The following is a 12,783-nucleotide window of genomic DNA, read 5'->3' as shown; positions in this document are numbered from 1 at the left end:
AGGCAGGTAGAGTGGGCAGGGCATGGGATTAACAGAAGGACTTCAGTGAAGGCCTTCAGCCACCAGCCAGCCAGCAACATTCCAAATGGAAAATCAAATCCTGTGGAGGCCAAGGAGAATGAGTGCACCAGCCCAACAAAAAGCCATGACCTGCTGTGGATTCCCAGCCACAATCTCTCTACTTCAGGAGACAGTACCTCCCTCCTCAGTCATCCTCTCGCGAATCCTCCTCATCACAGGACTAAACACAAAGAAAGTGCCCGTCCCTGGGAGCTGTGCCTGCTTCCTCAGAAAACTACTAGTTTGGCAAGATTTTCCACTTGCATTTCCAAGGTCACCCATAACTCACCAGGCAAAGTGAATTTATCATTTAAAATTATATAGGAACTGCAAAAAGAAAATCTAAGACACTGCAATGGATTCTTAATTTGGTTGGTACCATTTCAAAACTTAGATGGCAGCTCCTAGATCAGTTCTGGGATTCCCAGTCATTTCCTGATTCGGTTCTGAGGAGTGGTTGAGCTTCTGAGACACCACAAAGAAAGAAACAGGAGCCGCCAATAGGAATTCTGGGCCGGCCTCCACTAATCATTGGGGCCGGCTTTCTCAAAAGGTTTATTTCAGGACCTGGAGCGGTGGCTGCACTACGCTCGGCCAGCATACATTATCTAAACGGTTCCCAGAAATACACAGCAAGCTAAGGAGATTGCCCCGGCCCAGCAGACTGCGTCTCTTTTTCCAAGAGTCTATGAGATGCAGAAAACTGAGAAAAAGAAAAAGGACCATTCCATATAATGATTCGATTTTCCAGTTTTGGTTATTACTCTCTGTAACGGAGCAACATTTCACACTGGCACAAAGCCAGTAGCTGGCTGGGGGAAACAGAAGTCACTAAAAAACATCAGCTGTATCACATCCACCTGCAATTATTTGTATTTCCAAAATCCACACCCCCCACTTCCCCAAATCAGGCCATTACTCTGAGGAACCACATGGCCGCCATTCACACTATTGAAATAAGGCAGTGCTAAGCCCACAGTGCCAAACACTGACCGTGCAGGTATGGCATGGCCAGCCCTGGCAGCACTGGCCTCACCTGTACAGGGAGTAGCAGAGGCCCCAGCCTCACGACTGCCTATGTCTGCAGAGCACTGACTAAAAAGTGGGCACCCAGTAAATGATTATCTACTAGTCAGTTGTCTGGGGGCAGCCACATACCACACAGCATACACGAATGCTAAATGTTCACGCCTAAAATAATAGTTGCCTCCCAACACAGGAGCTTAGATAAGTCCATTTCCTCTCTAGGGATCTGGTACCTTCTGTCCATAACTGAAGAGCTGACTGCAGAGCAACATCAACTGTGTTAAAAAAATAACCCTAATGTCCTGATCAAAATATACTATATGATAAAAAGCTTTACTAAAAATAAAAGTAAAAAACCAAAAGGATTAGCAAGCATCTCTTGTGGAGCAGCCTTTAAATTTAAATTAAAAGACCAATTGCTATAATTTTTAAATTGGTACTTTTTACATGTCTTAGTACTTTTCACATGAACTACTGAATTTACAGAGGACTAAACACTACCAACATGGGAGCTGGGGGTCTGCCCAATCTGCCCTGCAAACATGAGGAGCTGAGTTCACTGCTCATCAACAACATAAAAAGCCAAGAGTCCTGGGGATGGAGCTCAGTTGGTAAAATGCTTGCCTATCGGGCAGGAGGCTCTGCATTCCATACCTACACCACATAAAATTACGAATACTGACACATGCCGGTAACCCCAGGACTTAGGAGGTAGAGAAGTTTAAGGTCATCCAGAGCACGTAAGAGCCTCTCCAGAAAGGAAAAAGGAAAAAAAAAAGTTGGGTGCTGAAGGGCAAGGGAAAGCTGAGGCAGGAGGGAGCCTGGGGTTCAAGGGCCAGCCAGTCTAGCAGATTCAATAACGTCAACCTTGATTCAGTGAGAGACTCTGTCCCAAAAGACCATTCTAAAGGAAGATACTCAATGCCAATGCCAACCTCTGGCCTGAAGCCCAACACAAAACTCCAAGCCCCTGGCATAGAGACAGACACACAGACACCACCAGCAGCAACAGCACGTATGATGCAGAGAGCAAAAATATAGATACAAAGAGGACACAGTATCTATCACCTGGCCTGACATTCACTCTGGTGTCTGGGGTGAAGACATGCTGCCCAAACATTTAAAACAGAAAAAAAAAAAAAAAAAAAAATATATATATATATATATATATATATATATATATATATATATATTCAATCAGTGTAAAGCATTTCCCCTAACACTACACATATAAAACGAATGTGCTTTAAAAGCAAAAAATGTGAAAAGAGACGTGACCACAACAGGTTATTTCCTATCCAATCCTACCCAGTCCCAGGCTTCTCCCCACTACGACGTCCTCATGCTCTTTCAACCCGAGGAAGGTGATTAGACCCAGTGAGGACACAAATCCACAAAGTCTCAAAGCTACAACAGAAATGAACACATTAAAAAAATTAAAACGGAAAACATCATTGGTATCCCAGTGGAACCTGAGGAAGCCTTTACTAATAAACTATAAAGTGGCAGAACTCTGGTCACTTAAAAAAAAAAACAACAACAACAACAAAAAAAAAAAACCAGCATCATCATGCCACACAGTGAGAACCACAAAGAAAGGAAACAGCCGCATCTCTGTGCTGTTTACAAAGTCCCATGAATGAGATGTGCCTAGCGCCACCTGACTATACCTACAAATGGATGAATAGTAAATTCTATGTTATGGATGTTTCATCAATACCCGAAGATATATATCTAAAAACTTGTAATTTTTTGGCAATCTATTCCAAAAAAGAAAAAGTGTGGTACTATCATCCAGGATTTTCTAGATTTCATCAAATACGGCTGACTAAGGAATAACTTCCTCTGCTCCATACCGTCATCTTTCTTCAAGACCCAGAACCCCAAGAAGAGCACTCCACAGGGGTTGGTCAGCAGAGGCTACACCTCATTCAGTCACTCCAAAAGGACAGTCCAGCTTCACACATCATTCCAGATTCTGCTGCCATCTACCTGATTTTAACAATGGAAAGGATTGTCTCCCATGTTTGCACTGTCCATCCTGGAAGTAAACATTATGTATGAAACCAATTAATCTCATCATTAATTCCTCCGTCACACAGTAAGTAGCCTTCTAACATACTTGGCATAGATCCATGCGGAACAGAGTTTGAAAACAACCTGCTGAAGCCTTCTTAAATATAAGTCAATTTTAAGAAACAGTTTTCTTGAAATGTAAAATTAAAACACAAATAAATAAAAAAGGAGAAAAAATTTAAAAGTTGAAAAAAAAAAAAAAAAAAAGAAACAGTTTGCTTAAAATTGTTCCAAATGAGTGGAGTTCCTGCCCAGCATGCACAGAGCCCTGGGTTCAATCCCAAGGATGCATAAAATCCATTGTGGTAGTACCCCACACTAGTCATCCCAGCACACTAGCGCAGACATCTGAAGTTCAAGGCCAGCCTCTGCTACATGCCCAGTTCCAGGCTAGCCTGGGGTATACAAAACTGTCTTTAAAAATGAAAAAATAAAAATTAAAATTAAAAAAAAACTTCAAAAGTAAAATACATTTGATGAACCCTTACTGGGGACACGCCTATCACACTTTGGTAATTCACTTGGTGTGAGCTGTAAGTTACTACAGGAAATGTATATTGAATAGTCTATTTATTCAAATGTAAGCATAGGGTAAACTGAGTAGGGCGTACTAGAGACCCTCGGGTAGTAACGAAATGATACCTGAATCTGTTTTTAGTCATTAACTTTCAAAGAGAAAAAGGCCACTAAAGCACATCAAGGTTTCAGACCAGAGTTAATTCATTCAATCACCTAATTAAACCAAAAAGGGTCATTAGTCTTATGCAAATAGTCTCCAAACTGGGCCTAGCTGCACTGTATAATACTCTGCATCTATGATGCATAAACACCTTCTTGGTGGATGTACAGTCCTGCCCAGGGCTCCTCCCCCACACCTCGGGGAACACAGAATAGGTCCTGAGATTCCTTGGCCTCCAACATGCATACACAGCATCAAGCATGCCTACACAAGCATGCCCAGATAGCAACTGTATGTACATAGCATTCACAGTAAGCGTGCATACACAACAAGCTTGTACATACAGCAAGCCTGTATACAAAGCAAGCATTCACACACAGCTCCAAGAGTGCATACACAGCAAGTGTGCATACACAGCAAGCATGCGGCATGACTTTCCTGTCCACAGAGAATTGCAAAAGCAAGAGCCTCCTTTGCAAAGAACACTCCTCTGAAAAGACACACGCAGCCCAAAACACCCCAGTTCCAAACTGCCTAAGAAGTGGATATGGCCCCTTCAGTAAAAATAGCACTGCTATAGTGCCATAAAAATTTCATAACATCCATTTTGAAAATGTAAATATTGCAAAAAAAATTAATGGGATTCTTATTAATATTCATTTTCAGCTTCCCATAAATCTGTTGTTTTAAGTAACACACGGCAGTTTTATCAAACATAAATATCAACCTCAAGTTTACAAATCTACATACAGCCCAAAATGAAAGTGGAATGATCCACAGATTACGGCTGGGAGCATGGGGCTCCAGGACCTGGGCAGTGACAGCTGGACCCAGCAACGGCAAAAAAAAAAAAAAAAAAAAAGCTAGGCAAGAGGCCAGCTCCCGAAACCTCCCGGTCCAACCGCATCTGCTCTGCTCCCAAAACAAGCTGGAAATTTCACAGACCCTGGTAAATTTTAAGTCAACCCTCCTGAGAAAGGACAGGGTTAAATAAAGAAAGAGATCTTCTGGGTTTGCTGACAGTGACGTGAAGTTGGTGTGTATCCTAGGGAATCAATGTTCCTGCTCGATCCGAAGTCATCTTTGCACATACACCAGCCCAAATTATAAAGGGATAGGGACCACTAATGAGAAACAGCTCTAAAAACTAAACAAACCCTACCACACCAGTTTTCTTTAAAAAATGGCAGTGGCCAGTACAATTAGCACATCTTCCCGTAGCTAGTCCTATATTTTTCAAATTAGTTCTCAAACTAGAATTAATGGTGTTCTCATGGCAGAGTGAAGATGTTATTCTCCTCAACTCCAGAGAAGAAGCAGGCTATTCAGAGGTTAAGGGCATTAGTGAAAGTGTCCCTGCATGATCTGGATTATGCCCTTACCCATGACACACTTCTCACACAATACGATACTGAGAAAAATGCAATGGCCACAGCCTGGACAAAAATGCATTCTTAAACCCAGACGAGCAAAACCAAGAGGAAAAAAAAGAAAGGTTGTTTCCAACTACAGAGTAAACATAACAACAGGACCCAGGAATAAGTCTAATTTAATATTAATTATAATTTTATATTAGCTGACTTTTAGAACTGATTACTATTATAAAAACAAAAATAGTCCTAAAATAAGTAATACAAAAATCAAGGTGTCTAACAAAACTCATTTTGGGCTATAAATATTTTCATCTCATACAACTAAAAATTAAAAACTACAGACTTTTTTTTTTTTTTAATTTGATGGTCTTGTGTTTCTTCCTTAAATAACAGGCCTTTTGTATGAACCATTGCTATTAAATTCACCTAACCAGATAACTGCCATCCATACCTAGGCAAATATATACATTTAGGCCGTGAAGATGCCTTAATGAGATCTGAAATATCAACTAACCTAAGGTTTCATGGAAGAGGCAAAGGATAGATCTTATGAGACACTGTATCTTAGAGTCATTTTAAGGAATAAAGAAGGATCCTGGGGTTTCCTACCTTGTAAGCCTAAGTAGCTGCTTTTTTCCAATGGTAAATAGCACTTTTTTTATTATTATATTTTACTACTGTCAATAAACTAAAACTACAATAGCAAGCACAGAATTTCAGGCAAATATGTACTTCCTAAAAGTTTATGTATGCAAGCAGTCTCTAGGTCTCCTTTTGAGACTGATCTATCTATCTAAATACTTACTGCAAAAAAGGAAAAAGAAAAGAAGAAAAAGGAACAAACTAAATCATAAAATGGTTTGTTTCAATCTTTAAAAGACCTCTACCCACAGTAGGTAGGTTTTGCTCCTAGTAACAAAAACAAACAAACAAACAAACAAAAATTGTCACCCCACACAAGCCATTTGCCTAAAATCAAAAATGAAACTAAATGTATTAAAAGCCAAAAAAAATTATTTATTTTTCATTTATTTAATACGACTGTATATTTTATGACCTATAGTCTGGTTCAATGTAATATTATGGATAAGTGGCTACCTAGCACAATTATCTTAACAAATACTAAATAATACTGTTCTTTCAAAAGCAAAACAAAAGAAAAAAATAAAAGTATAAAAAGAAACAGTCTACATGTTACCAGTAAGATACCTAAGAGAAATCTGTGAATTGAGGTCATAAGTCTGTCCTTTTTTTCTCAGAGATAAAAAAAGCTATCCCCAAGGGCCACACTGAGGCCATAATGGATACATTCTCATTCCAAGAAAAAAAAAAAAAAAACCACACACACACAAAACAAAAAAAAAAACAAACTTACAATGATTGGTACCATTAAGAAATAATATCCTAAAAGTAACAGGAACCTACATCTGCCTCTAACTTCCTCCCTTTATAATTTACAAAGATGAGAATTTTAATTATAATATGGACTTCTCTTTCACATTTACTGTGTGGATCAAAAATAAAATTGAAATCACAAGTTTCCCATCAAGAACAGGAAAATTTTTTTTATTAAAGTAGAACTCCATGGACTACGCAGATTTGGAAGCAGTAGATATCAGGTACCAGTGTCCAATCAGGAGTCAATCACTTGTTACGTTAAGGCCTTTAGTGACAAGTCTCTCCTCAAATACACAACTATTAAAATATACCTTCCTACAACAAATGAGCTAAATAGAAAGAACCACTGCTATTCCTTTCTAGCAGATTAAAAAACATCACAAAACTTCACGGCAGTGAGATGTGCAGAAAGGAAAAATTATTTAGAAGAAACAGTGCCCGGAACAACTGGTCTATAATACGCCTGCTCGGATTCATAAGGAGTTCAAACAAGGCTCACATTACTTAGCCCTAACAGAACAATCAAATGGAAGAAAACAGTATTGGGGGGCGGGCATTTCTAGATGCTACAAACCAGAAGATCGGGTTTTTAGAATTTCACAGAAATATTCATTGTCTCTTTTAGTCAATTGTTCTCCTCAAAAATTAGATTTACTTCATGGATTTTAAAACATGCCAATTCTAAGTAATACTCCCTCCACATGATCAGCTTAAACATGGTCACAATTGCGAGAACACAAATCACTAAAAATGCATAACTCTATTCTGGTTTTAAGCTAATTAAGAATCACCAAGTATATTGTTTTCTTCTGAATTTAGAAAATTAAATATCAGCAAGAAATATTATTGCATATGGGAATACTGAAATTTTATCGTATTAAACTGTGTGCTGGTAGAATTAAAACATATAGACAGTTAAATCTGTAAAAAAAAAAAAAAAAAGACTTTTATAAAAAGCTTTACAAAGCCCAAACTCATACGATCTGTGCTTTATTATTTATTATTATTTCTCAATGCACCTAACTTCAGTCTCCATTTAAAGTCCACGATCCATGTGATGCTCATATTGTAAGATTGTCATCCGAAAGACCCGAGTTTTATAAATGCCCAGTACTGGACAACAGCATGTTTCTCTGTATTCAATCCTCTTATTACTAACTATGATTCATAACCATTTAAGCTCTAAATAGTATTCAACCTCCCATCTGCTTGGAATAGAGTTCAGTTATTATTTGTGGCAGGAATTTTTGTGACTGTACTGCTCCGCACTTCTATTTACATCAGCAGTGCTAAATGCCCAATGGTGAGAGGGGAGCCAATCAGATGGCAGATTAGATGTCAACTCAGAGGCAGCTGTCTGGAGACTATTACAGCCAGTTTACCTCCACAATTCAAATTCCAAACCTTGCAAAGGAGATCAAGTCAGTCTTTAGGCTCAGCCTACTAGCAAGAGACAGCCAGAGCGCAAGACACTTCCTAACATCGCTGTAGGACTTGGGCGACACAAAATCAAGAAAATCTACATAAATGCGATCCAGAAAGACCCATTTGCACTGGCCTACTACCTTACTAGGTTTGCTGAATAAAAAGGAAAGTCTAACCCATGATCAAAATAAGTTCCATCGATCCGGAATCTATTCCTTCCACATCGCCTCCCGGTTGAAGGTGACTCCTTCCAAGCAGCCCTAAGCCCCATAATGGATCTCCCCGGCTATTCTTAGGAACGAATCGATGTTATTTTACAATATTTCGCCTCTGCGTCGTTGTAAATCTGGGTCTTATTTCTGCTGGTAAACATCCAAACTCCAACAGCCACGGCTGTCACAAAGCTAACCTCGTTTTCCCTGCCTCTACCTCGCAGGGGAATGGCAAACCGACCGGGGCCCGGAGGAGAGAGAAAGTTGCTCTCTCCCCGCGCCCACTCGGGCTACACTGTGGGCGCCGGCGGAGCCAGGCCGGGCGGGCCGCGGAGCCCGCCGCCCCGAGAGCCCTCCCGGGCGGGCGCGGCCTTGGGGGGGACCGCGGTCCCGTCCCGGGCCTGGCGCGGGTGCGCAAGCAGCAGGGGAGGGCGCGGGGCGGCCCGGTTCCCCGACCCCCGCCAGCTCCGGACTTGTCCGGGCGGCGCCGCACCCCCACCACCCCCGCCAAGCCGCCGGGAAAAGTACCCGGCGAAGAAAGAAAGTCGGGCTCGCGGCGCGAGGCCCGGGCGGAAGCAGGCCCGGCCGGCGCGGGGGTTACCTGGGATCTGCCCATGGTCGGTCCGGGGGTGCCGGGGCTCATCGCCGGGTGACTCCTTTGTTGCGCGGCCGCCCAGGCCGGGCTGGCAGCGGCGTACTGGGCGCCCAGGTCCTTGCCCAAGCCCATGCCCGCGGCCGCCTGCTGGCCACCCGCCGCCGCCCCCGCCGCCGCCGCCGCCTGGGACTGGGGCTGCGACGGCGGCGGCGGCGGCGCGCTGGGGCTGCTGTAGTCGGGGTAGCTGCCGCCGTAGCTCCGCATCATGGGGCTGGGCGAGGTGAGCAGCTGGTTGAGGGTCGGCGTGGCCCCCGACGGGTGCTGGTTCTGGCCGGCGAAGCGCTGGAAGCCCCCCGCCGCTGCCGCCGCGCCGGCGGCCGCCTTGCTGAGGCTCGCGGCCCCGCCGCCCCCGGGGCCCATCATCATGCCGCCGCCCTGCTGCCGCGGGGAGCTCAGCACCCCGTACCCCGAGGACGAGCCCCCATAGCCGCCGCCGCCACCGCCGCCGCCTCCTGCTGCTGCCGCCGCCGCCGCCGCCGCCGCGGCCGCCGCCGCCGCCGCCGCCACAGCTCCGGCTCCTGCTGCCGCTGCCGCTGCTCCTCCTGCTCCTCCTGCTCCTCCTGCTCCTCCTGCTCCTCCTCCTCCACCTCCTCCGCTGCCTCCTCCTCCTCCTCCTCCGCCGCCGCCGCCGCCCGCGCCGGGCCGGCTGTAGCCCGGATAATGGTTGTACTGGCTGTTGGGGTACCCTTCGTGGGAGTTCTGCAGGGGGTCCATGCTGCTGGGGGCCCCGGCGGCGGCAGAGGCGGAGTGCATCATCCCCATCCCGGGGCTTTGTTGTCCGCCATGTTGATCAAAGCAAGGCCCAGCGCGGCCGCCGGGGCCGCCGCTAGCAGGGGCAGCGCTGCCATAGTAATTATTAAACTCCGAGACGGCCGCCGGGCCGCCACCGCCGCCCCCGGGCACGGCGACGGGCGCGGGTGGCTGCTGCGCGCCCAGGCCCGGGTGCTCATAGCGGCTGCCCGCCGGCTCCCCCATCTTGGGCGGCGCGTCGTCCTCGTCGCCCGGCTTGCTCAGCAGAGGCTGGCCCTGCGGGTCGGCCTGACTGCCCGCGGCACTGTCCTTGGCGCCTCCATGTTGCGGCTGCTCCATGTCCGGGCCGGGCTGAGGCGCGCCGCCGCCGCCGCCGCCGCCGCCGCCCGCGCCGCCCAGGCTGTTGTTGGCAGTGGGATGCTGCTGCTGCGGCGGCGGCGGCGGCGGCGGCGGCGGCTGCTGTGGCTGTGGCTGCGGCGGCTGCGGCTGCTGGAACTGGTTTAGCTGCTGCTGTAGTGCGTGGTGGTGGTGGTGATGGTGGTGGTGGTGGAGGAGGTGGTGGGCATGGTGGTGATGGTGGTGGTGGGCATGGTGGTGGTGGTGCTGCTGATGGGGCGGTGCAGCGGGGGCCTCGCCAACGGCTTTCAGTTTGTGGTTGGGGAGCAGCCCGGTCTCCATGGCCGAGCCGGGGCCCGCCGAGGAGGAAGAGGCCGCGACGGTGGCGGCGGCGGAGGAGGAGGAGGAGGAGGAGGACGACAGCGCGGCGGCGCTTCCACCCTCCTTGAGAGCCGCCTCGGAGCCGGCGCTCTGCGCGCTGTTGGAGCTAGCGGCGGCCGCGGCGCTCGCGCTATGGGCCATGTTCAGGTCGTGACGGGGGTGCAGGGGGTGGTGGTGCACATTATTCAGGCCGCCGTCGCCGCCCCCCAGTATGGGGCCCGGAGCCGCCGCCGCCGCCGCCACCGCGCCGCGCGCGCCCGCCTCCAGGTCCCGGGCCCCGGGCGCCGGCCGCGGCCCCGAGGGCGCCCGCCGCTCGCCGCTGCCCGCCCGTGCCCGCGCCGCCGCTGCTGCCCGCGCGGCCATGATCGCCGCGGCGTGGCGCGGCCGGGCGGGGTGGGGGGAGACAATGTCCCCACTCGCAGCCGGCCGCCCCTCCTGAGCGCATCCACGCGCCCCGCGGGGAAGCGCGGCGCTCTCCCTCCCCAATCCCCCCCCTCCAACCCCGCAGCCCCAGGCCGTCCGCCGCCGGGGGCGCGCCTTTGCGCTCGGGGGCCCGCGCCCGCTCCGGCCTGGGCCGCCGGAAAGTTTTTTAGTTCCGCTTGCAATGAAACTTTTCTCTCTCTTGTCTGTCTCTCTCTCTGTCTCTCCCTCACTCTCGCTCTTTTTTTTTTTTTCCCCCTCTCTAACCCGGATATGGGGGGGAAAATGCACGACTTGCCTGAGCCTATCGGGCCCAGCGCGGCGTGAGGGAGCCGAGCGAGCCGGAGCAACTATTATCCGCTTCTCTCCGAGGGCTGCTGCGCACTCGCAAAACGCGGACTGGACTCGGCCCCCGGCGCCGCCGCCGAGCGCTCGCCCGCTCGCCCTGCGCCGCCTCGCCCGGCCTGGCGCAGTAGACCCGGCCCCGGGGAGAGGGCACCCAGGCTGCCGGCGCTCGCGGCCCGAAGCTGCTCTTTCCCCTCGTGCCTCCGGTCTCCTTGCCAACCCGCGTTCCTGTGTTTGTTTTCACGTCTAAAGGGAGCGCTACGAAGGTGGAAAACGAGTCTGACAAGCAGACAAAAGAGGGAGAAGAGGCTGGGAAGCAAAGTTGTCTGTTGGGCCTCCGAGGTGGTAAGGAGCCGGCGGGGAAGGGAAACCTTTAGCCAGGCCGGCCGAGCAAAAGCACCGTCGTCTCTCCCAGGAGTTATGTAATTTTTCACAACCTTGGCCTCTCCGCCTTGATTTCAGGCCATCGGCGTAATTCCCACAACTTCATCCAACTGAGAAATTAGGAAACACGAAGTGAAGGTTAAGCCGCAAAGATTGCTCGGTGCCCGGTACACAGCAGGCGCTCAATAATTGCTTATGATTCACTACTCCAGTCCCCAAGGTGATGTTTATGTAACTTTTTTAAGGGCACCTTAAGCAGATATGAAAACTCCTAGTATCCCCCACGGAGTCTTTCTCTTATAGTGTATTTGGGTGTCCTCTCAAACATGTAGTGTTGGCTCTGGACAGCATTCAGGAGACATTTAACTATTGGAGCAAAAACAGCAACCACTAAGGTTTATCTCATGTGTTCATAAAGCTACACGACACCTTTCATCATATTTCAGAGGTTAATGTGTGCAATTAACCCTCTTGATATGAGTTCATTTCTAAGTAATGGGAAACAAAACCAAATAGATGTATTTAATAAACATAAAGTCAATAATAATGTAAACAGTCTAATCCCAAAGCAGAAATATGCAGTACTTGCCCATTTTAAAAATATACCTATTGTTTTAGCAGTTTAATGTTTTTAAACATTATTATTATTATTATAATCACTGAGTAACACCTCTTGGCTGCCTCTGATACCTAGACTTCTTAGGCTAAGCAATGGCTCAGTTGTGCTAGAATGGGCCGATTTGTGTTGAGAGAAAGCATTTGAAACTGAGGCTTTCCAGAGGTCAGACTGAGGAGGAGTATATGAGGTTTGGGTGCAGTGTACTTTTCCAAAATCATTCTTCAGCAGCTCATAAAAACTATTTCAGTATGTGGCAATTGCAGTGGTTGTTTGTTAGACCGAATGTAAATATTTTACATGGGTAAATAGACAACTCTAGACGTCCAGTAGGATGTAGTAATGATGGAATGAAGGGGAAGAGAATCAGGGTCATTGCAGAGTGTAAAAACAGGTCATAACACTCTGGAAACAACTGGAAAGCAGGGTATATCTTCACATACAAGGGAGTAACAGCCATAAGATGAAATCTATGCCCAGTCGTCAGTTTTTGCCAAGAGAATACTACATCCTTGTCACTGTGCCTTTTGACATTTTCCCCCTAGATCTTCTCTTTATATATTTGAATGCATACTAATTATAGGATTATACCACACAAGCTGAATTTTCAAAGTTTTTCATTCACAAATAAAAATATATGTCTGTTT

The 12,783-nt window shown here is 47.5% G+C and overlaps 1 protein-coding gene across 4 annotated transcripts in view; it reads right to left on the bottom strand.

Annotated features, from left to right (window-relative positions):
• Arid1b (AT-rich interaction domain 1B) overlaps positions 1-10,403 on the bottom strand; it is a 369,773-nt gene extending 359,370 nt beyond the window's left edge. For all 4 annotated transcript variants that reach the window (XM_036168635.1, XM_036168631.1, XM_036168632.1 and 1 more), the window contains exon 1: positions 8,851-10,403. In XM_036168635.1, the coding sequence (XP_036024528.1) occupies positions 8,851-10,332 (1,482 nt within the window). In that variant the 5' untranslated portion in view covers positions 10,333-10,403. The remainder of the gene's footprint in view (positions 1-8,850) is intronic.
• Positions 10,404-12,783: the final 2,380 nt, after the last annotated feature.

Source organism: Onychomys torridus, chromosome 19 (assembly GCF_903995425.1).
Source record: "Onychomys torridus chromosome 19, mOncTor1.1, whole genome shotgun sequence".
Classification (NCBI taxonomy): domain Eukaryota; kingdom Metazoa; phylum Chordata; class Mammalia; order Rodentia; family Cricetidae; genus Onychomys; species Onychomys torridus.
This window is presented reverse-complemented; position numbering and strand designations above follow the sequence as displayed.